General features: G+C 59.7%; 2 protein-coding genes and 1 long non-coding RNA gene across 9 annotated transcripts; 1 reads left to right on the top strand and 2 right to left on the bottom strand.

The window, feature by feature from the left end:
* Window positions 1-1385: 1385 nt before the first annotated feature.
* Window positions 1386-4307, bottom strand: LOC141743012 (uncharacterized). Of its 2 annotated transcripts, XR_012586949.1 has the most exons (5): window positions 3974-4307; window positions 3707-3790; window positions 3248-3525; window positions 2779-3018; window positions 1386-1610 (listed from the first exon to the last, which is right to left on the bottom strand). It is a non-coding gene; the product is annotated as an uncharacterized LOC141743012 (long non-coding RNA). The 2 variants fall into 2 exon arrangements; XR_012586948.1 differs by having other exon boundaries at window positions 3707-3982.
* PGGHG (protein-glucosylgalactosylhydroxylysine glucosidase) lies at window positions 2125-19643 on the top strand. 6 transcript variants are annotated; one of them, XM_074586686.1, is made up of 15 exons: window positions 2125-2373; window positions 8289-8556; window positions 9078-9288; window positions 9849-10284; window positions 11340-11459; window positions 11652-11783; window positions 12112-12223; window positions 13083-13155; window positions 13653-13789; window positions 14477-14610; window positions 14875-14970; window positions 15833-15930; window positions 18371-18585; window positions 18679-18788; window positions 19148-19643. In XM_074586686.1, exons 1-14 carry the CDS (start codon window positions 2296-2298, stop codon window positions 18741-18743), a joined length of 2175 nt encoding a protein of 724 aa, XP_074442787.1. In that variant the 5' UTR covers window positions 2125-2295; the 3' UTR covers window positions 18744-18788; window positions 19148-19643. The 6 variants fall into 6 exon arrangements, with proteins under 6 accessions (XP_074442787.1, XP_074442785.1, XP_074442790.1 ...); XM_074586684.1 differs by having other exon boundaries at window positions 18679-19643; XM_074586687.1 differs by lacking the exon at window positions 2125-2373 and adding an exon at window positions 6784-7268 and having other exon boundaries at window positions 18679-19643.
* A 1191-nt stretch (window positions 19644-20834) lies between these two features.
* LOC141743008 (interferon-induced transmembrane protein 5-like) lies at window positions 20835-22323 on the bottom strand. Its single transcript, XM_074586681.1, has 2 exons — window positions 22062-22323; window positions 20835-21423 (listed from the first exon to the last, which is right to left on the bottom strand). Exons 1-2 carry the CDS (start codon window positions 22236-22238, stop codon window positions 21205-21207), a joined length of 396 nt encoding a protein of 131 aa, XP_074442782.1. The 5' UTR covers window positions 22239-22323; the 3' UTR covers window positions 20835-21204.
* Window positions 22324-22798: the final 475 nt, after the last annotated feature.

Raw genomic sequence — 22798 nt, 5'->3', positions numbered from 1 at the left:
CTGCTGAAATTCCTCGGGATGCAAGTGGCTTTTCAATGCTGCTGCCACCGTATCCGCGGCCAGCCCGTGCTTCGCAGCGCCAGGTTGGGCACTTCTGTGGTCCAGGAGTGCAGTCCTCTGGCGTCGCTCTGGCAAACGCTGCTACTGGAGGTTTCGTCCTGTGCCCGGTTTTCCCAGCTTGCTGTCTGGGCTCCGAGGGTTTAATGCCAGCGACGGAGAAGGGGAAGCACACGGCTGATGCCGGACTGCTCTGCAGGTGCAACGCCGCTCCAGGCAGGGGAGGCTCAAGCTTTTTAAAAATGAGGAAATCAAATAGTCAGACCCTGTACCTCGTCACCCTCCACCCTTCTGCCTCCCTAATCGCTTCTGGCCTGAATTTCTTCCTCGTCTGGAGCTGTTTGGGTCTGAACCTCTTCCCGCCAGCCCACCACTTCCGTCGCCTGGCTGTGCCCGGGGTTCAGCTGGCGGAGTGTGTGTCGGGACACGTTTTCTCCTCCTGAATCGTGCAATTTGACTTTCCCTAGTTCTTACATCATCTTGTCTTCCAAAGCTCATTCCTGGTGTCGCTTTCGCTGACTCCAGAAGAGCGTGCAGAGGAGACAAGCGTTCAGATCAGGGAAATGTATCCCTTATTTTGTAGTTAAGGACAGGAAAGGGGCTTCAAAAAGCGTGGTCTCCTTAGTAGTGTTGTGTCGCTACACGGTAGGAGTAAAGGAAATGCCAACCGTGCGGCAAAGCTAACGCGTCGTAGGGCTGCTGGTGCTTTAGAGGAGCATCAACACAAAATAGTGAAGCGTTACTGCTGAAACGGCGCTGAAGTCTTCTCCTGAGAGTATCTGACAGCCCTCTGGTGCTGCGGGGGGGGCTGGCTCGTACCTACGTGTCTGAGCAGTTCACTGAGGTGAGGATCCAGGCGAATTATGGCACTTGTTCAGAGGTTTTTCTAAGATGCCTGGAGGTATTCGCTACCCAAACCTTCAGTGTGTGTGAGCGAGTGCTGGCGCTCCGCTTCCCTGACACGAATCATTTGGGAAACTTTTGTTTTCGGGGCAGGGGGGAGAGGCCCTTCATGCAGGAGGAGCAGTCGGATGTGCAGCACCCGGACTGTGGGCCATTTCAAGTGTCGCCTACAGCCTTTGAGTATTTCCTTGCGAGGAATTTAACTTGCTTTTTGCTTCCTCGCTAGTGCTGTGAGCGGTTCCTTGGTCTCTGCCCTACGCTTCGCCGCGACTGCGCAAGGTAAAAGCTGGGGCGGGAGATGTGTGTCCCTGCTGATGGGGGACTATCGGTGCTGGTGCAGCCGATGAGGGAATAGCGCCTGCGGGACGGCGTGCTGCCCAACACAACGAGCACACAGTTGAAGCAAAACCAACAAGCCATCACGCTTAACGCTAATGTGATTTTTTTTTTTAATGAACAAACTCAGAGGGTTCCTTCCCAGTGAAGATCTGTGGTCTGATCATCACTCCTAGTTCTGCTCCCAGCGGGGTGTGGGCTGCTCTTGCCGCTTCTTACTCTGCTCGGCTCTTGTAGTGCTCCACGTGTGCCAGGACCCAGGCTGTTGGCACCAGGAAGCAGGCGGACATCACGGAAAAGGCGATGGCTTGCTCCTGCGGCGGGGGAAGAACAGAAGGATGAGTGGGACGGCCCTGCGGTGGCCGCAGTGGCCATGGGGCTCCCGGGACGGTCACATGCTGGTGCCGTGTCTAATGCAGCGGCTCAAGCGCCCATGTCCGTGCTCCTTGCTCTGTCCAGGCTGTCAGATGGACACCCCGGGGGGATGTGGGAGGGAGATTTGGGTAATCACAGCGGTTTCCACCAACGGTGGGCTGAGCTGGCTGCTCTACAGGTTTGTCCCAGTCACTCTGTGTTTTCAGTCATGACATTCGTGGGGAAATCCGAGCAACTTGTGACCTTCAGTCGCAGCCAGCCTCCAGCTCGCGGTGCTTCCAGAAGCAGCTGTGCCTGACTTTCAAATGACTTTGTGGCGCGAATGGCAACCAGCAGCAGCCTCTGCTATTTCTGGTGCACCAGGGCAGCACTTAACCCCTTGCGCTGTCACTCTTATTTCTCTTATCTGGCTACAAAAAGAGCCTCTAGGCTCACAGAGCACTCTGTTGCAGACCTTGGAAAGGCAGCGGGGGGTGAACTCCACAAGCAGAGGCTGGAGGTGAAACCCAGCCAGGATCTCTGCTGAAACGCTCCTTTTCCCAAGCCCCTTTCACCAGCGCCAGGAGGGTCCCCGCGACCGGAGCGGCTCCTGTGGTGGTGGCGGGGATCATCCCCAGGGCAGGGATGATGCAGGGACCTGCGCGCCCCGGCTCTGCGATGACAGCAGACCCCCTCCGTGCCCACGGGGACACCGGCTTTGGGGTGAGTGTCCCATGGAAGGGGGGGCCCGGGGTCCGTCCCTGGGCTGGCAGGGTGACTTGAGGGGCTGCCACCTCCGCCCTGAGGCCCTGGAGCTGCCCCATTGCTTAGCCCTGGGCCACAGGGGACCCTCAGCAGGTACCGTAACGCCCAAAGGTTAAAAAAGGGGCTGAAAGGATAAAATAAAATGGAAGCAGGAGCTGAAGGTGGGGAGTGGGGCATGCACCCCCCTGAGTGCTGCTCTGGGGGCACCTTTCCTCCTTTTTCTCCCCTCTCTCCTTTTGCTTTCACTCCCATCAAAAATAACTCGGCTATAATGCAGGGGGGGGTTGTTCCCCTCTGACCCCTGGGAGCAAGTGGGTCCCCCCCCTCCCTTTTTTATTTCCAGCCCCCCCCCAGGCTACTCACGGCGGCAGAGAGCGGGTGCTCGGGCGGTTTGGAGGCGATGGGTGCCCGGGGGACGCGTGGGGTCCGCAGGACGGCGGCCAGCAGCCGGGAGCCCTGCTGAAAGCCCCGCATGGCGCTGGCAGGACGAGGGTGCCGCTCTCCCCGCTGCAGCTGCCCGGTCCGTCACCGGTCCCCGCTGCCACCGCCCGCCCCCGCTGCCACCCCTCGGCACGGGGCCTGCCGCTCTCCCGCCGGAAAACCCTTAAAAGGCAGGATTTTCCCAAATTGCTCACTACTTAATTTTTTTTTTTTTTCCTTCCCTTAATTTTTTTTGGGTGGTTTTCCCCAGCAGCACCCGACTCCCCGCGCCTCTGAGGCTGAAAACTCCATCCCCAGCCAGCAAGGTGGGACCTCTCTGCCATGCTCTGCTGGAGAGCAGACCTCTTCTCTCGGGCCTTTTCAAATTTATGGCACCCAAAACACAATATACTTTTTTAAGCTGTTGCGGAGGCACTGCCTGATGTCCTGTGTCTGACGGCAGCGAGCAGGACCTCGTGTCCCGTCCGTGGCGACGGCTTCTCCCCCTTCCCTCGTGGTTCAGTGTTTGCGTAGGCTCAAAACCGGGTCTGCGCAGGCTGCTCCTCACACTGCGGTGTCTCTCCAGCGAGTGCCTCGGCCACGGAGCCTCGCAGGCGCCGGCAGATCCGCTGCCGGTGTTTGATGGGGTTGGGCTGGAGTTTCCAAATGCCACTTCCACCGTGCCCCGACCTGGGAGCAGAAGTGGCTGAACGCCTCGGGCTGGGTCTCGTTCCTCTGCCGTGTGGGTGCCCGTCAGCGGGAGGAACGGTGTCGCTCCAACCTCAGCACGTGCCCGCTTTGAGTAACCCACCCCTGTCCTTCTCGCCCTTAAAAACAGCTCTGCAGAAAGTTTGCCAGGATTTATACAGACCTGCTCGAAGTTCTCCTTCCCGGCGTCGGGAATGCCGCCTTCCTCTCCCCGACTCTCCTGGCAGCTCCCGGGCTCCAGGTCCTTCTGCGGGATGAAATTGGGTCTTGCCTCTGGAAGGAGCTCAGGGCCCCTCTCCCAGCACGGCTGGCTCGGGAAGGGGCAGGTTTTCGCTCAGCGGTGGCAGGGGGGGCTGCGGGGCCCTGGCTGGTGGGTTTGCTGAGGAAAGCTGCCTGCTCAGATCCAACAGCAGCAACACAATCCTCTCACCTGGCGTCTGCTGCTCGCGGCTGCCTTTGCCAGGGGTTGCCCTCCCCTCTCCTGGCTCCTCGGCGCCCGCCTGCCAGTCGCCGACCTCCGCGGCAGGCGCAGGGCTGGGGGGCGGCGCAGCCTCCCGCAGCCAAGGTTTTTCTTCTGCGCAGTTTCGCAAAACCCCTGCCCCTGTGAGACCGGGGGCGAGCGGCCTCCAGGAACCCCCCGCGGTGACATCTCACGCTCACCTGCTTCCCCCTCAGCCCGTTTTCTACAGCAAACCCACGTTTTGCTGTGCCGCTTCGTGCTGCTCTTAGTGATGACCCGCGTCTCGCTGGGAGCGGCTCTTCCTCCTCCTCCTCCTCCTCGTCAGGAGGGAGCATGCAGGCAGCTGCCCTCTCCCTCCCCACCCTGCCCCGGCTGCCCGCGGGCCGTGGGCGGTTCTGGCTCTGTTCCGGTGAGTCCAGACCAAACGACGCAGACGGACCGCTCTGCCCAGGGAGCTGCTGGGACAGGAGCCGCACTCCCCGTAGGCCCCGCACCGAAGCAGACGCCTCAGACCCCCTCCCGTGCTCGGTGTTGTAGGGTGTGAAAGAGGGGGAGCGTTCCTGTGCCTCGGCCCCTCCCTGAAAACCTCCCTGAAACCTGCTGTTACTCTGGTAGATCAAGCTTCTCCTCCGCGGCAAAAGCTTGAGGAGCATCGTGGGGACTGCCGGGGTGACAGCAAGAGTGGCCACGTCGGCCCGGGGCAGCTGTGAAAGGCGGCGTTGTGTTTTCTGTGAATAGCAGGAGAAGGAAATACGAATGTCTGGAACAATTCCCCTTCCCTGGAGGGGTTCAAGGCCAGGTTGGACGGGGCTTGGAGCAACCTGGGCTGGTGGGAGGTGTCCCTGCCCAGGGCAGGGGGTGGCACTGGGTGGGTTTTAAGGTCCCTTCTCACCCAAACCATTCCGTGATTCCATAATAATCTTGTTGTTGAGGATAAAGCTTGCAAATTTGGTTTTGAACAGGAGCTAAAGGAAAGGACCGATTGAAATCCTTGAGAAGCTGGAGAAGCAGTTGGTGGTAGAGGACAGACGTGGTTCATGGATTTCTCCTGAAATTCTTAGAGAAACTTGCCTCTGCCCTGCCTTATCCAGGAGAAAATCGTACTGTGCAGATGAATAATTGTGGTTTGATAAAGCAGGCATACAGCAGCTTTTTCTTAAGCCCGACATCCTTCCTGCTCCTCCTCCTCTTCCTCAGCTTCCTCCCTGGGTATTTTCTGGCAGAAAGGCCACTTGAGGACACGTTACCGCATTCCCATGGAAAACCCTTCCTTTGGCCCGGTTTAGCATGGCTGGGCCCGGCGGTAGGACAGACGCCATCGCCTCTCTGTGCCAGTCTCTTCCCTACCAGCCCACGCCGTGTTTCCAGTGCGGTCTCTGACCTCGTTCCTCCTGATGGAGCGTCCTCAGCCGTGGCCGGACCTGCTCTTTGGGGCTGGCAGTGGTGGCTTGAGGCGGAATCCGTCGGGATTGGTCCCGCCGTGAGGAGCTGCCACCTTCCCAAGCACAGCCGGCAGAGACGCGGGGTCTCCGCTGCTGCTGGAGCGAGGAAACGCGTTTTCGCTTCCTTGGCGCTGATGGCAGCTTTGCTCCAGCCGGGCACTGGCTTTTCTGCGGATTTATGGAGAGGAGAACAGATGTGTAATATCTATCCTGTAAATGGTGGATTGTTCAATGAGATAATCCTCCTCCGAGCCCCGGGGCAGGAGGTCGGGAGGGGGCTCAGCATCTGTCTGCGGTGCGAGGGCAGGACCCGGCGTCTTCCCGCTGCGGGGGCCGCTCTCTGCGGGGGCCGAACGCGCTGCACGGGGGCGGGGGGACGGAGAAGCCGCTGGGGTGGTGGCCCTCTGACACGCGGGGGCTGAGCAGGGACCCTTGGGGTGTGAGGAGGGGGCTGCCCCTGGGCTGAGCTCGGGGACGGCTCACGGCGTGGGGCAGGGAGCGGGAAAGGCTTTGAGACAGAAGGGACGCAGCGTCACGTAACGGGTGGATCTGGGAGCCTCCATCTTCCAGTGAGCTGGAGCCGTGCCTGGGATCCGGGGGGAATACCCATTTAGATCTGCGGTAATTTGCTATTTATTTCCCCCCGAGCTTGGGTTCTAACGCAGGACTTCCGTGCTGTCCTACGCTCACCGTGTTTGATGGGGAGCGAAAGCGTCTATGGGGGGGCCGTCACCTCCCTCCGCTGAAGGACGTGGCGTGGGGTGGATTTTGGCCGTTGGTTTCGACAGTTGCGGGATCTGCTCTTTGGCTCCCCTGCGGCACGAGGCAGCGGGAGCTTTGCCAGCCCAAAAAGGTCTGCAGGGAAACAGGTCGCTGGAGACCTGGCCGTGCCCAGAGGACGTGAGTCCTGCACCGTCTGCCCTGTCTCCGGGACTCCCACCAGGCAAACTCGGACACGGATCCCTCCGGAGACCCACATGGCAGCGAGGGCAGAGCAGGGCACGGTGACACCAGGGCGAAGGACCTGCTGGGGACAGGTGCCCTGCCCGAGGTGGAGCGGCCCCGGTGCGTGGTGGAGCTCAGTGCGGTGAAGGACGGGCGCTTCCGTGTGGAGCTGTGGGTGACCTGGCCCTCCTCGGGGACAGCCCGGTGAAACGCTGCTCCGTCTGTACTGGGCTGCAGGAGATGCCAGGGGCTGGGAGACGTGGGGTGGGTGCCGGCCATGGGGCTGGGAGACGTGGGGCTGGGCGCTAGCCATGGGGCTGGGAGATGTGGGGCCGGGTGCCGGCCATGGGGCTCACCGGCCCCTGGAAAAGCTGTGGCAGAGGGTTCCCAGGAGAGAAGCCGGGAAGAGCCTGCCAAAGCCGGTGTGTGGATCCCTTCCCTCCCACGGCAGGCGAGGGAAAGGGCTGGAGCCTGGTGGGGGACAAAGGGCGGCTGTCACACGTAGCTGCGGCTGCGGAGGTGCGTGCGCCGCTCTGGCCGGAGCGCGTCTCCACCGGGGCCATTGCCGCGTCGCTCAGCTGGATTTTAGGTGATAACTCGTCGGGGACTGGTTTTTCTTTCCCAGTTCCTCCTTCCCTGGAGCGCAGCACAGCCCTGGGATCTCTGCGCTCCCCGCCACGGGCAGTGACCTCCTCTGCGCAAACATCTGCACGTCAACTTTATTTTTTAAATTATTTTATTAGTTTTTTAAGGGGAAGGGGGGCGGGGGGGGAAGTTATTTCCTTCCTTCTTTCTCCTCTGGGCAACTTCCGTCTTTCCCCGCGCGGGAGCCCCGCGGCAGCCGCCTCCGCCTGCTCAGGCTCAGCCCCAGACCCAAGGCAAGAGCCCCCCCCTCCCTTCCCACCGCCCCGGCTTGGGGGGGTTGAACTTTCCTGAAGGCGGGAGGAGGATTTTCCCCACAATTCCATCTCGGGCACCGCCTGGCGTGAGGGAGCCCAGCCGTCCGTCCCCGAGAGCTGCCGGCTGCTGTCGGGAGGGATTTTGGGGGCCGCCAGCCTGGCCGGGGGGGGGGTCACTGCTCTCGTGCTGCCCCGGCTCCGCTTGGAGGGTCCCTCAGTGCCTTGTGTCACCGTGTCTGCGCTACCTGGGGGCTCCGCGGTGCCAGGCTCCAGCTTGTAAGGTGCTGTTTATATGCGTCTATATCTTTATTATATATTTACGTATAATATATAAACACATATGCATCTTTGGACACGTTTATAAATATCAATGGAATAAAAAGCCGGCATGGAGCGAGCCAGTGCCTGAGGCTGAGCTAGAGAGGCAGGAGCGGGGGAGCACGGGGGAGCGGGGAGACGGGGGGCCGCTGAGGCCACAGGAGAGTGTTCGGTCGTGTCACGGCACAGCCCCGGGAGGAAGAGGAGGAAAGAAGAGGAAGGTGGCTGCGCTGTATTGGGAGAAACTGGTGAGGTGTTGTCATGGAAAGGGCGGCAGAAGAGGAAGAGGGGGGGATTGGAGAAGCGACGAAGCCGATGCGGTGAGGTTTGGGGGGCTGGAGGAGCCTTGGCCGGGGCGCGGCTGGAGCCGAGAGGGAACAAGGGAAGGTGCCGAGGGGGAAATGAGCCCAGGCGGAGGAGACGCGCTGCCGGCGCTGGGAGGAAGGCTGGGCTGGAGGAAAACCAGTGGTGATCTTCAGAGGGGAGAGTAACAGGACTGGAGACCCTGGGGGCGGGAGGAGGCTGGAGGCCAGCGCAGCTTTGCTGGTGGCCGGGGTGTTACGGGGAGGTTACAGAGGGAGAAGCGGTTTGCAGCCCCCGCTTTCAGTGGTGGCCGCGCTCAGGCTGCCCCGGCTCCCTCCCTTCCACCCTTGGCCTGACCCTGCTGCTGTTGCTCTGCAGCTCGGGCTGGTGGCGATGGCTGACGGCAAAGAGGACCCCGCCGTCTTCACCTCCGCTTCTCTGCCCTCGGACCCACGGCTGCTGGCCACGGTCACCAACGCTTACCTGGGCACCCGTGTGTACCGGGACGTCCTCCACGTCAACGGCGTCTACAACGGGGCGGTGGGAGACACGCACCGTGCCGACGTCCCCAGCCCCGTCAACGTCAGGATGAGGGTGCCGGGTGCGGGCAGCCTGGCCGAGACCTTCACCTTGAACACCCGGACGGGTAAAACGCAGAGCAGGGGCAGGATCTCCCCGTCCCCCTGCTCCTGTCGGATCTTCATCTCGGGCACCCGTCACTCTTTCCCCCTAACTGCTGGTGACCCTCTTCTAGAAGTCAAAAGTCTCTTTACCCATGTTGCCTCTTCCACAAGGTCGCATCTTTCTTCTCCCCGTTCTCCATCCACCTGCAGGGTGTTGTTCTTCCGCAGTCGTGTTGGAGCAAGTGGAAAATTCCCCTTTCTTATGAGAATAAGAGCGATCTTCAGAGCGTATCTCAACCCCTGCTGAGCCAGGCTCGGCAAACACTGTTTAAACGCGAAGCCTGTTAAAACGTTTTATAGCACAAAGCATTCCTCAGGGGCTTGGCCAGATTCAGCGAGTTAACAGTGTTGCCCAGTCAAAAGCTGTGTTCAGATCTGGACCTGGGAAAGGCGGTCCCTTTGCCAGTAGGAACCAGTAGGAAGGGCAGGAGTTGGGGGCAGACCTGGGGGGTCAAAATGCTGATGGCTCTGGCTGTGCTTGCAGGAACCTTCAGCCACGTGCTTCGGTCAGCTGACTATACAGCCACCCATCACGTCTACGCTCACCATTCCCTTGTCCACTTGATGGTCTTCAGCATCACCATCCGCCGATCGGCTCCCACCACCCGACCCGTCACGGTCCAGCTCCACACTCCTTTTGTGCCAACGAGCCAGGACTTGGACCTGAACCAAGGGCCAGACTTCCAGGGAGCACAGTGAGTTTGGGTGATGGGGGACCTTGCCCTGAACACGTCCTTCATGGGCCGTTGCACGCTGCCCTGCTCAACGTTAGGAAATAAATTGCAAAAGTAAAGCTAGAGCTAGACTGAAACGGTGAGTAGCGTGGAGGGTTGTGCAAATCTGCTTCTTCCTGGCAGGTGTATTAAAAAAACCCCAAAATTATGTCTAGAAACACTTTTATTAGTTGCAAGTCCAGAACTATTACTTACACTGACATGTAAAAGACCAGTGAAGGCCGCAGGGACTAGATGTGATTACAGAGAAGTGAGTCTGGGCGAGATGGTGAGTTTGGAGCAGATAACCTCTAGAAACGGCTTGCTGGGATTGGGGAGCAGTCGTGATGAATTCCAGGCTCCTGCGCTTTGGGGTGGGATGGCAGCCGCGCTGAAGCATGGGGACAAGGGAGCTTCCGTCCCGGGGGGGGCACAGGAGCTGATGCTCAGCTTCTGGAGGAGGTGCCCTCTGCGTGGGTGGACGTGGACGGAGTCCCACCTGCTCCGCTCCCCCTTCCCCGCTTGTTCCCTGCCTCCTGCAGCTACGTCTACGGGCAGACGCTGGTTCCCGAGGTGGAGGGGGGACCCCGTCCCACCGTCCACATGCTCTGGACGCCGGTGCCGCAAGCCTTGACGCTGGGCGGGGAGGAGCGGGAGCGACGCTGGGAGTTCCTGACGGCCGTGGCCGAGAGCGAAGAGGAGGCGAAGGGGAGCTACAGCGAGGGGCTGGCCCTGGCGGCTGCCGGCTCCCTGCACTCCTCCCATGCCCGCGCGTGGGCCGCGCTGTGGCAAGGATGCTCCGTAGACCTGGATGGACCTCTGCCGTTGCAGCAGGCCCTCCGTGGGTGTCTCTACTACCTGCTGAGCGCCATCCCGCCCCGGGGCAGCCCAGGCTTCCTCTTCCATGGCATCAGCCCTGGCGGCTTGTCCAACGGCACTCGAGGCGAGGACTACTGGGGACACGTCTTCTGGGACCAGGTGGGTGGAGGCCGTGCTAGCTGTAGCCGGGGGGCTTTGCACAGCATGGAGAAGACTCCGCAGGAGGCTGCTGGGAGCCCCCTCCCCCAGATAGGGACACCTTGGCACCAGCCGCTCGATGGAGAGCATCCTCCTGCTCCGGTGGCACCAGCAGCCCAGACCCAGCCCGAGCCCTGGCGTCACTCTCCCGGGCCGTCCTCCAGCTCAAAAGCAAATGGCCGAAGTCGAAGCCGGCTGCCTGGGGCTGCTGCGTAGCCAGAGGGGGCGAGGGGCGGGAGAGACCCCGCCGCAGGCAGCCCCTTCCCCAGCCGAGCTCTGGGGCTGCCAAGGGAGCTTCGGTGCCTGGCTTAGAGCACGGCACCAACTTCTGGCTCTTTAAAACGAAGCAAGTTGAAACCTATCCTTCTCCTCCCAGCTTCGGTGGCACCGGCGAGCCCTGTTGTGTCCGAACCGCTGGAAAACCAGAGGCGTTTTCTGTGGTGGGCACACGCAGCTCTCAGACGTGGGTTTGGTGTGTACTCGGCAGCCCGGCCGGGCTGGGTGGCTTTGCCCCAGCCAGAGGCTTAGGTCTGCTCTCGGAGCAGCCGTGCCGAACGGCCGCACAGCCCCGTGACGGTCGCACGGCGTGAGCAGGAGCCGCTGCTGGGTGGTGACGAGGCTCCTGCGCCAAAGCCCCTCTGGTCTTCCAGCGGGCAAGGGCTTCTTGGTCCTGTGGGCCTTGTGCGCTTTCCTCCTGGTGACGTGCGTGGTTCTGACCCTCCCCAGAGCCTCGGAGAACTCCTGCCTCCCTTCTCTTGCCTGATGGGAGGTCCTGCTGAGACCACCCTGGTGGGGTACCGGGTGGGTGATGAGCAGAGAGTAGCAGGCATGGGCAGAAACAGTCCCTCATGGGCTTACCCCCTTTAGCAAACCCACGGGACAGCACCTTCAATTAGGAGCAAAATCACAGTCAGAGGATTTGGGATGGGGGTGGATTTGAAAGGTGAAGGTTGGTGGGAGCATTTGGGTGCCCCGCCAGCCAGTCCCACCATCTTGCCTTGCTTGGATGTTCCCAGGACACCTGGATGTTCCCGAACATTCTGCTGTTTTACCCTGAAGCTGCCCGAGCCATCCTGGAGTACCGGATTCGCACGCTGGACGGAGCCTTATGCAACGCGCAGGAGCAAGGCTACAAGGTGGGGACAGCGATGGTGGGCTGAGGACAAGGCAGCCCAGCTGCTGTCACCCAAAGCCGGGCTTTGCTCTTCCTTGCTGGCTCTGGTTTCATCTGGGGGCTGTGAGCAGCGCATTGCCCGCGGGTGGTGGACAGGGGACAGAGAACATCTCAAGATGTGCTCAGCTGCCTCATGGATGTCTTCTCCTGGCAGGGTGCTAAGTTCCCATGGGAGAGTGCAGCCACTGGCCGGGAAGTCTGCCCAGAGGAGATCTATGGAGCCCAAGAAATCCACATCACTGGGGACGTTTTGATGGCCTTTGAGCAGTATTACTACACCACGCAGGTAAAGGGAGCGTGTGCCCCCTGGATGGCCCAGTGGCAAGGCCTGCAGGGCATCTGGTGACTGTCACTGTCCCTTCCCAGAGAGACTCTGCTGCTGTCTGCTCCCGTCAGAGTTGCCCGTAGCACCCCAGGGTCCCTTCTTCAGCCCTGCCTCCTCTGTCCTTGCTCCTTGTGGGCGGCTCAGCATCCTGTTGGCTCAGTCCAGGCCAGTTTTCTGACCTTTCCTCCTGCTACATCCATCTTCTTAGAGCTCCTGTCCTCCCGCTGCGTTTGGGTCTGGTTGAGTCTCCCTCATGTCCCTGTTTCTCTCGGGCTTCGGCTCCCTCCAGGACCAGAAGCTGTTCCGGGAGGATGGAGGCTGGGAGCTGGTGGATGCCGTGGCTCAGTACTGGTGCAGCAGGATGGTGTGGAGCGAGGAGGAGCAATGCTACCACATCAGAGGTACTTCAGCAACCGCCCGACCTGTTTGTAGGGAAGAGGTTTCCGAGCAGAGGCTCGGAGCCCCTGTGGCTAGACCTGGACAGGAGTGCATGGGATCTTCAGGCTCCTGTCCTCTGGAATGTCTCACAGATAATGTTTGTGTCCACACGAACACGAGACAAGATGCTCAGCTCTCTTCCAGTGCCACAGTACCGGCTGTTTTTTCTCACAGCCCTTTGCCGCTCATAGGACGCCTCTAAATGTCTCCTTCCACAGTGGTACGAGCTGATGCCACACGCATGGATGCCTTCAGATCTGCTGTTGTGGCTGGTGGCACTTAGAGTGCAAGGGCTTTGGAGAGGAAGGACTTTTTTCTAAGAGACCTGAGTTTAAATCCCCCGGGAGCCTGCCGGAGTTCAATCCCTTGAAGGACATCTGGTGCCGTTGGTGCCGTGTTCCTCTTGGGAAATGGCCATCCCTCCTCCTGGGGACAATCTGCACGAAAGCAGCAGAGGAAGGAGCTGAGCTTGTAGCTGGGGGAAGATTTAATGACTTGATTGACTTGATTGGGTGACTTGAAAGAATTAATGACTCGAAGGTCACCTTGCCTGTGAAGGGAGGGAGATGCCCTCAGGTTGAGGTATCTGCTGCCCATCAGCCAAAGCTGCAGACAGGCTGTTTCTCCTTCACAACAAGCACCGCTTCTGTTCTCTCTATTGAGCGCTGCACCGAGGTCGCTGCCAGAAGCAGAGGCAGCTCCTCGCCGCGTGGGCAGGCATCGCTGCAGCGGGAGGGGTTCCCTTCCCCGAGGAGGGGCACGAAGCCGTGCCAAACCTCGGCCGGGCTGCGGTGTGAAGTGTCCCCTTTCCTCTTCCTCCAGGTGTCATGCCCCCCGACGAGCATCACTGCCGGGTTGATAACTCTGCCTACACCAACGCCGTGGCCCAGCGGAGGTAACGCCTGTGCCTCGCTGAAGCACTGGCCCCATCTCTCCTCGGCTCTTCCTGGCAGGGGTAGAAGGCAGCAGGGCTCCCCGCGTGGGACACAGCTTTCCTCTCTCCGCATACCTCTCTCCGAGCTGGTCTCCTTTGCCGGCCTTTACAGTCAGCGGAAAGAAGTAGGTGGTCCCGTGGTGGCTCATCTGACCTGCTTCAGGTCCACATGAGACCGGCAGGGATTTCACTTCACAGGAGGGTTCCTCTCCCTGCCTTTTGGGAGATGTCTGTACAATTAGCCATCTGGAGACATCTAAGGCTAGAGGAACAGACTCCCAGCTCCAGCAAGCTGTTACCCCAAGCTGAAACTTTGACCCGTGTTCTTTCAGAATAGCTGTTTCTTTGCAGTTATGGCTCAATTAGCTCTTTCTGTTCCCTTTCTTCTCTTCCCCTCTCTGAGGGGGTCACAGGCACCTTATGCCTGACATGAAGAATTGTTCCTCGCCTCTTTTCAGCTTAAATTTTGCAGCTGACGTTGCTCGGGACTTGTTGATCCCTGTGCCAGAGGAGTGGGCGGACTGTGCCAAGAAACTCAAAGTGCCCTTTGATGTGGAGAAGAAATACCATCCCGAGTACGACGGTTACAGCCCAGGTGAGCGGAGAGGCAGCAGCAGACCTTTCAGTTGGCCGCTGCTCTTTCTTTGTAAGCCTGCGAGAAGTGGGGACTCCGACTGGTTCAAAGACGGGAACAGAGGCTGAGCGGTTGGCTGAAGTAACGATCTCCAGCGTGTCTCTCCAAGTGCGCGTGTGGGTTGCTGGTGTGGAGAGCCTGGCTTGCAGATGGTTTTTCTGCCTCTTTGCAGATCGTTTCTCATTAGTGGGCTCATAAAACTAAGAACTTTGGGAACAGAGAGAGTGGGAAGAGACTTTTAGTACCGGGCTGCAGATGAGAAGTCAGCAATGGGTTCATAGCGAAGAGTTAGGTCTATCTTTCCAAGGTCAAGTGCCATGCGTTGTCCTTCCAGGAACCCCTGGTCCTCTGGAAGTGAAGGGGCTGGTCCCAGCGGAGATGCACGCTCAGTGTAGTGTCCCCTTTCTCACCGTTAGGGATCATGGGAGCTATTCCTTTGCACTTGAAGTTCAGGTGACACCGTTCGGGTACCATCATGTCAGGGCTGCGCCTGTGTCCTACCTCAACAAACCACGAGCTGCTGCTCTGGTCTGCCTTTAGCAAGGCAGCAATGAGTTGTCAGGTTCGTGCCCCGCATGGGTAAATAGACACCCAGTCCGCCAGTTGTTCCCAGCTGGCAAACGTGGTCGGACTGACTCCCTTCCCCAGGAGAGCCCGTGAAACAGGCTGACGTCGTCTTGCTGGGATTCCCGCTGATGCACCCCATGAGCCCCGAGGTCCGGAGAAATGACCTGGAGACGTATGAACCCGCCACTGAGCCGGGTGGGCCAGCCATGACCTGGGTAAGGAGAAGGGCAAAGCCTAAGGGGGGGCCACCCATGAGGTGGTTGTCTCCATCCGAGTTACTCGCTGCCAGCCCCTCAATGGGCACGATTTGTCAGACCTGCTGTGGGGAACGTGGGCAGATAGCGCAGAGCTAGAGGTGCGCACTGAAGATGTCTGTGCTGGGTCAGAAGGACGCCAGCTGTGGTGTCAGTGAAGGTTTTGCCATCTTGTCACCCCCGGGGAGATGGCAGCTGGTGGAAGGACGGTTTTCTCTCCCACAGAGCATGTTTGCGGTGGGCTGGCTGGAGCTAAAGGAGGTGCAGAGAGCCCAGAGCCAACTGAACAAGTGTTTCAGCAACATCACGGAGCCCTTCAAGGTCAGCTGCGTGGCGTGGCTGCTTCCCTCTGACCAACACCTCTTGTTCCTACCCTGCCCGTTCCCGAGTAGGTCCCATCACACTGGCAGCCGTCCCTTGGACTGGAGCCCATGCTGACTGTACTTGCGGTCACTGGGTTATGGGGCTATTGTTATACTGAGCTAGGCAGCCGCACGCTCGCTCTCTTCTCTGCGTGCTTCCGAAGGGCAATAAGGAGGCGTCTGCTTCCTACCAGGCAACACAAAGCCACAAGTCAGTGTCACGCTCACCCCGGGCTTCCTTCTGCCTGCGGGGGTGGGAAAGGGAATGGCGGCGGAGGTACTTAGAGCCCCACCAGAGCCCATCCACTGCCTCTTCAGTCTGGAAAAAAGACGGCTGAGGGAGGACCTTATCAACGCTTATAAATACTTAAAGGGTGGGTGTCAGGAGGATGGGGCCAGGCTCTTTTCAGTGGTGCCCGGGGACAGGACAAGAGGCAATGGGCACAAACTTGAACATAGGAAGTTCCACCTAAACATGAGGAGGAACTTCTTTACCCTGAGGGTGACAGAGCACTGGAACAGGCTGCCCAGAGAGGTGGTGGAGTCTCCAACTCTGGAGACATTCAAAACCCGCCTGGACATGTTCCTGTGTAACCTGCTCTAGGTGACCCTGCTCTGGCAGGGGGGTTGGACTAGATGATCTCCAGAGGTCCCTTCCAACCCTATGATTCTATGATTCATGCCGGGATGGGCAGCAGGGCACGGTCGTTGCAACACCCCAGATATGTGACAGTGACAATGACAAACGTATTCAACCCCACGTAACTGTATGAAGAGCCCCAGTGCCACTGTTGAGTCGTTTCTCTCTCTTGCTGGAGCAGATTTGGGTGGAGAACTCAGACGGGTCAGGAGCTGTGAACTTCTTGACGGGGATGGGTGGATTCTTGCAAGCCGTCCTCTTTGGCTACACAGGGTTCAGGTGAGACCTATGTTATGTCTCATTTAATCTCTAAGCGACCACGTATCACTTGAAACCTTACTGTTTAGCTGAGGCAACTCATGGAAAAGAAAGGAACATGCAGCATGCAGAACATCCTCCAAAGCTCCCAGCAGGTAATGAACAAGCAGGAACATCAAAGATCCCAGATGAACTGTGGATGCTGGGGACAGTTAGTCACGGGTGGAAAACAGGCTGGAGTTTTCTGAAGTGGTAAGCTTTGGTCCGTTTTTCCTCCAGCTAAGTCAGGGTTGAAAGCCATTGGCTCCAAAAGGAGGCAAAGCTGGGCCAACGCTGGGCTCTTCAGACACCACTCGACACCCTCGGTGAAGGGGGACATCTCCGTATGAGCTCCGGATTGTGGGTATCGTTTTGATGTCCGTGTATCGAACACATCCAGACCTGCCCACGCCATGGGTGGCTGTAACGTTGGTTTCTTCTCTAAGTGTGGATGAAGCTTAAAGGCTGTGACCCACCGATTACATTGGCCTTTTGGTTCACGAATTGAAGAGAGAGCCCATACAATCCCCCTGCAGGCAAATACAAGACGGCTGCTTATTACACGTTATACACTGTGGCCTTTCCAAGGGGACCTTTGTAACTGAACACCCCAGTCCTCTACCGCCAGACTGAGCTGCCGTAGCCCTATTCCCACTTTAAAGACTGGAAACAGATTTGGAACAGGTAAGAGACTCTCTCCAGGTCACTTTGAGAGTTAGCTGCACATTTGGGAAGCTAAATGTCATTCCCTTGGGAAGCTAAATGTCGTTCCCTAAGTTTGTCCTCTATAACATCCCGTCTCCTTTGGACGTGGCATGGAAGGAGGTCCTGCAGCCCCTCTGAAGCCATCTGCCATCTGCACAGACGTGGCTCTGCGTGCCTCTGGGGGCAGTGCTCAGCTGGCGTCGCCGCACATTCAAATATCTCAGAAAAAAACATTAAGCTGCTCATATAATTTCAAAGCTGTGTCTTGTATCCAAAGCAGCCTGGTGGTTTCAGCCCTGAAGCAGCAGACTCCTGAGCGTATTCTTAATTTAATTGAGGACGGATCAAACTGTCGAGTCTTTTGGTTCTCAGCGACCTCTTCTAGCACTAACTATGTGTTTTTACTCTGTGTGTGTGGCCAGAAACTGCTGAGAAACCCACCAGTTTCTTGGTGGAGCTGGGTGTGAGCTGCCGTGTTCCCAGCTGAAAACCCTAATCTCAGGTTTTGAGAAGCTCGAAGGTCTTTAGATGCTCTGTGTGTGTCAGGTTGGGCCCCTCTCGGCACAGGCTCAAGCCACGGGCTCTGGGGCTCCAGCCAGATTTCCTCAGATGTTGAGGTGACACTTACGTAGCCCTCAAGGCCACGCTCTTGCCTTGCCCGTTGTGAGCCACGGGCCCCAGCCGGCGCGTCGGCCTGTCGCTGGGGCTCTCCAGTCTCCTGAGCCCTCTCCAGTCCGTTGAGCCCTCTCAACAGGCTGGAGGTGATGGTCAAGAGTTCTCGCGTGTCAAGGTTTGAGTAGGAGATAACAGTGACCCTTATCTTTTTTCATCCAAAGCCAAAACACACAAATGGACTCTGTTTGACTTCGGGTAAGGGCCTGGGGAAAGGATTCGAGCTGTTTGCTTGACTGTTATCTTTTGGTGAAGGAGCACATCTAGCAGTGCTGAGTTTAAAGCCCTTCAGACCGGGGGCAGTGGGAGCTGGTGTGGGTTTCTGAAGGCCACCTCGCTGCCCTGCTCCCGCCATAGCTGGGAGGGAAAGTGAGAACCGAGCTGTGTGGACACATCTTGGTTGAGATGGCAGGTTGCAGAGGAGCGGGGCAGTGCTGGTGGTCAGGCGTGTCTCGCCACTTAGTTGAGCACCACTTCCAGGAGCATCTCCAGCGGGCGCGAGGTGAGCTCCCACCGGCGTCGTGTAGCTTTGAGGGCGATGGCAGGTGAGAACAGACGCTTGCTGCCAGGTGTTGTGGCTGAAGCTTGAACTTGCATCCTAAAAACCCCAGCTACAGCCATCTCCTGAGCCCCTCACGTGGCTGGAGTTTAGTTCCAGTACATGGGAGCCCGTGCCCATCGTGTGAGCAGATTTCAATGGCAATTCCTGCCGGGGTCCATGGCCACCTCCACTCGTTCCTGGGCCCCTTCCCCTCCCCGTCTCAGAGCAGGGCATCCCCCGAGTTTTGCCAGCACAGACCCCAGCTGAGGAACTGGCAGGGGGACAGGAACGCCTCGGGGTGCTGGGCTGTGAAATCACGGCCCAAGTAGCTCTTCAGCAGGTGCTTCACCAGTGTGTTCGGGAATAGCCCCGAGATCCTTGGGACACGCCGGGGACTCTTTCTGCCCACGGATGCACAGAGTAAGGGGGGGTTGACCCCCACGAAGCGGCTTTGCTTTGGGGCCACCCTTTGCTCCCACCACCGACCTGCTCCTGCGTCTCCAGGATCATGAAGACCAGCCTTCGCTTCGACCCTGCCCTTCCCGACGACATCGACAGGCTGAAAGTCACCGGCGTCTCCTACTTGGGCACCAAACTGACGTTCACCATCACCAGAGAAGAGATGAGGATCACAGTGACCGAGTCTCCGGGGCACCCTGCGGCATCTCCCCTGGAAGCCGTGCTGGAGGCGTCGGGGCAGCGGCTTGCCCTGCCTGGAGGTACGGCGTCACCGCCTGGGCACGCTTCCTGAAATAGAGACAATCTGGGGAGAAACCGTTCCCATACCTCACGCAGGTTGGTTCTCGTTGTAGGGCAGAGCGTCTCCTTCCCCACGGCAGCTGGCTGGATTCACAGGTCACCCACCGAGACACCGTAGACCTTGGCTGGTCTGGGCTTTCCTCACCGAAGCAGCAGAAACAAGGTGAAGAGCGGATGTCGGCGGAGGGGGAAGGTAAAGGTGGGGGTCCCAGGCTGTGCATAAACCCTCTGCCCCCACCGCGCTGTGTGCGCTGTCCTTCTTTGCGGCCCCGGGGAGGGGTGGTCGGCTCCGAGCGCTCCCCATGGCTGCAGCTCCCCAGGTGATGCTGAGCACCCCTGTCTGTGCTGGAGGGTCACGGAGCCCCCGCGCTCCCCCTCAACGTCTCTCGCTTAGCAGAGGAGACGAAATCAAGCCTGAAAGCGACTGTTTAAATGAGTTTTCTGGACACCCACGGCTTGTTTATGCTCTAAACATCTGCATGTCTCAGGATGCCCCAGCTGATAAATCTGTCCTCGGTCCAGCCCGAGCTGCGCTGACTCCCAGCTCCCCCAGCACGTCCTGGCTCGGCCCCCACCATCTCCTGGGGGCTGGAATGGCTGCGGGGGCTCGGACACGGCTCTTCCCCACCTCGCTCCTGCCCGGAGCATCCCTCGGCCGCGGGGCACAGCGGCTGCCGGGGCTTCCCTACGCCGCTCAACCGGGACCCCCGAGTCCTGCGGAGCCCCGCAACGAGAGACCCTGCCAAGGCAGCGTGGACGGGAAGGAAGGCTGGAGCCCAGCGTTATTTTGGCAGAAATATTAGTCACGAAGTGCACAGCCAAAAGCATTTCAGCCCCACTTGCGCAGCGCACGGCTCCTTTTCTTTTGAGTTACTCGGCCTCAAACATCCCTATGGTGTTTTTAACCCCTTATCCGCGTCATCAACCCTCTTTTCAAGCAGATTTGCAGTTAAAGCCTCATAACTTGACATTCGAAGGGTGATAGGAAGCCGGGGCAGCAGTTACCGTTGCCGTTATGTCAGGGGATGAGGAGTGCGGTGTGTTTCTGGGCAGAGCTCTCCTCCAGCCGAGTAGCCTCAGGGCGAGCAGAGACATGCCGTGTGTTGGCTCGAGGCATTTCCAGTGTCCCCGAAAGCCCCGAGGGAGGGAAGGGGAAGGGGAAGGGGAAGGGGAAGGGGAAGGGGAAGGGGAAGAGGAAGGGGAAGGGGAAGAGGAAGAGGAAGGGGAAGGGGAAGGGGAAGGGCCGTGCGTGCGAAGCAGGGCACGGTACCCCCCGGCACCCGGCCCTGCGCCTCGCAGCACCCTCCCCTCCGGCACCCCCTTCCCGGGGCTGGGTTTGGTGCCCTGGTTCCCAGCCCCCCGGCCGCCGCTGGAGCAGACGAGGGTGAAAGCGAGGGGACGGCGTGGGCGCTCCCTGCCCCTCTCCGAGCACACCCCAGGAATCTCGGCCGAATCCCGCGGAGTTTATAAAAAGCCCTGCGGCCGCTGCCCGCCCCAGGCGGCATGTGGGAACGCTTAGGGCAGGAGGAAAGTGACTCCCCCACCTTGTAATTATGCTGGCTGTCCCTCGGGCCTCCTCCAAAGTCACCCAACCCCTAATTAGCAGCCGTTCTCGGCAGCGGGGCAGGACGAATGGCAGCAGGGCTGGGCGGGCGGACGCCTCCATCCCCTCGCCCCCCATAACAGCCCCGTGGGCTGCACCTGGATTGGGGTTTTGGGGGGGCTGGGGATAAAGCCGGGTCTCAGGTGGCTCTAGAAGGGATGTCAGCGTGTGTCGTCGTCCGTTCCCCCCCAAAAGGGCTGGGTTTTGTCCAGTTGCCAGAATGAGCCGGATCAGGCCCGGAGAGGGCGATGGGGGGGTAGCACAGAGCAGTGGGGTTGCATCCTGCGCTTCTCCCCTCTGTCCTCACCCAGGGACCCGCTGGGGGGCTTCTGCTTTCCTGCAATGAGTCTCAGCTCCCCTCGGAGGGATGACATCTCATCTGCTTGAGTGTGGCCCCACGGGGCCAAGAAACTTCTCCGCTTCTTTCCCCTCCTCAGCGGCCGGTGAGAACCCGACGCGCTGCGGCTGTTTTAGGCTGGGTGGCTCTAAGGGTCGTGGAGATTGTTCCTTCTGGCCCCGAAGGGCGTGATCAGAGTGAAAAGCCACATTTATATGGTCCCTTTATCCCCCCCCCCACCCTACACACATGCACGCAGAAGACTGGCAATGTGTGATATGGTTTAATGGTTTAAATAGCGACCACGGAGGCCGGAGGGATGCTGTGCTCCACACAGGATAAATGGAAGTAAAAAAAAAAACCAAACCAAGTTAAACAAAAATAACCGAGCTGCCCCCAGAAGCGTGGCCGGGAACTGGGGTCGGGCACCGCGGGGCTGGGGGTGCTGGATCAGGCGGGGGGGGTGAGGGGAGATGCAGCCTGTGGGGCTGCTGCCGCCCAGACCCGTGGGCACGAAAGCTTGCGGACACAGCCCCGGGTGGCAGAGACGGGTGGTGGCTGGGTTATACTGGACCAGTGGTCTGTTTGGGTGGGCCACCAGCGGTGCGAAGGAGTTTCTACAAGCCCTTCGCCCACCGGTCAGTTGTCCTCCTCGTCGCTCGGGCTGAACTGGTAGGTGAAGAAGCCGACGGACTCCTGGGCCAGCTTGGAGAGGTGGATGACGCCCGTGATGACCAGGGCGGCCAGCAGCAGCGGCAGCACCACGCTCCCCGCTGTGGCCAGCACGTTGTAGCACCTGGCCTTGGAGCTGAAGCGCCGAGCGGCTTCCACGTCCCCGGACGCTTTCCGGTCCCGCGCCTGCAACAGCCGAGAGACGGGGCAGCAGCGCCCGGGCTGCCCCCAGCCCCCTCCCCGTGCCCCCTCCCAGCCTGGCTACGGGGCTTCGGCTCCCCCCCACCAGCCCCCAGTTTAGTCCCCTGGGGGACCCCCACCAGCCAAGAGGGTGGCTCTCCATCCATCCCTGGCTGCCCGCGCTGCTGCTCCCCTCGGGCCCCCCTTTCTTTGCCACTGGGATTTTCTCTTTCGGAGCCTCGCTGGCTCCAGCCCTGGCTTTCCCCCGTCTCTCCACCCCGGTCCCGTCCAGCTGGAGCTGCTCCTGCCACAGGGCAGGCGGAGGGGCCGGGGGCACCATGGCCCCCCAGCACCTTCCAGGAAGAAGCAGTTGGTCCTCCAGTGGAGGCAGGGTGCTGTGGTTATCTTCGGGGGGGGAAGTCTCACAGCCGCATTAATAGGTGGCAGGAAAAGTGTGGGGGCTTTACCAAGGGATGGCATCGCCTGCAAGCAGCCTCTTGAGGGTGTTGGGCTCTCACCCCCCCGGCCCAGCCCTCCCAAGGAGTTGTTTCAGATGCCCTGCGCCTCCTGGGGGAGTCCAGCCCTTGGAGGGCTCCCAGGTGACCCCAAACGTTGAGTCTCCCACCCCCGCTCGGCACCCATACCTTGACGGAGAAGGCGAGCGCCACGAAACCGAGACAGCAGAAGTTCATGTAGATGGTGTTGAAGATGGACCAGACGAGGTGGTCGCGGGGCGGCGTGGGGACGAGGCCGGTGGGAGATGGGTTGCGCTTGTGGGATGGCACGGGCAGGTAGTCCTCCCGCGGGTAGGAGGTGTCCATGGCCACGGAGAGGGGCACCCCGCGGCTCTCCTGCTCCACCAGCCTGGCTGGGGCCGCCGGGCAGGGCAGCCCCTTTATATCGTCCCTGTCTATGGCGTGGCCTCCTCTCCTCTATATATAAACCCTAGAAATTACAGCCCTCCCAGGCTGTGGTCATCAGAAAGGCTTGGCTGGCAGCTAGGAGAAACAAACTTGGCTTCGCAAGTCTACGGGCTTTTTATATCCAGCCTTCCTCCCACGATGAGGAGCGCAGACGGCTCCAGCGTGACCCAGGAGAGGCCGAGCGCTCGGGGAGGACCGTGGGGATAGAGCCATGGGACGACTTTGACACCAAGTGGCCCTCACCCCGGGGGCCGATACGAGACAGACCCTCGGTGCCGGGATCTCTCCCTGCGCTGGCTCACACCGACACCTTCAGCCCCGTCCCTCCAGGTGGTCTTGTCTGGGAAGACCCCTTGTTCGCAGTGCGTTTGGCCACCGGATGGATGCATTAAATGGGAACTTAATACCAAAACGTGGAAAAGCTACTTCTCTGGGGTTCCCTGGAACTGGGAGGAGAT

This window comes from Larus michahellis, chromosome 4 (genome assembly GCF_964199755.1).
Source record: "Larus michahellis chromosome 4, bLarMic1.1, whole genome shotgun sequence".
In the NCBI taxonomy this organism is placed as follows: Eukaryota; Metazoa; Chordata; class Aves; order Charadriiformes; family Laridae; genus Larus; species Larus michahellis.
Note: the sequence above shows the minus strand (reverse complement) of the source record. Positions and strands in the feature narration are given on the sequence as shown.

What these genes read in the sequence shown, in the direction of transcription:
- PGGHG (XM_074586686.1), top strand. Translation starts at nt 2,296, where the DNA reads ATGATGCAGGGACCTGCGCGCCCCGGCTCTGCGATGACAGCAGACCCC. An exon ending in GACACGTCTTCTGGGACCAG is followed by an intron (nt 10,285 to 11,339) that starts GTGGGTGGAGGC and finishes GGATGTTCCCAG; the next exon opens with GACACCTGGATGTTCCCGAA. An exon ending in GTGGGCCAGCCATGACCTGG is followed by an intron (nt 14,611 to 14,874) that starts GTAAGGAGAAGG and finishes TCTCTCCCACAG; the next exon opens with AGCATGTTTGCGGTGGGCTG.
- LOC141743008 (XM_074586681.1), bottom strand. Translation starts at nt 22,238, where the DNA reads ATGGACACCTCCTACCCGCGGGAGGACTACCTGCCCGTGCCATCCCAC. An exon ending in CGCTCGCCTTCTCCGTCAAG is followed by an intron (nt 21,424 to 22,061) that starts GTATGGGTGCCG and finishes CGGCTGTTGCAG; the next exon opens with GCGCGGGACCGGAAAGCGTC.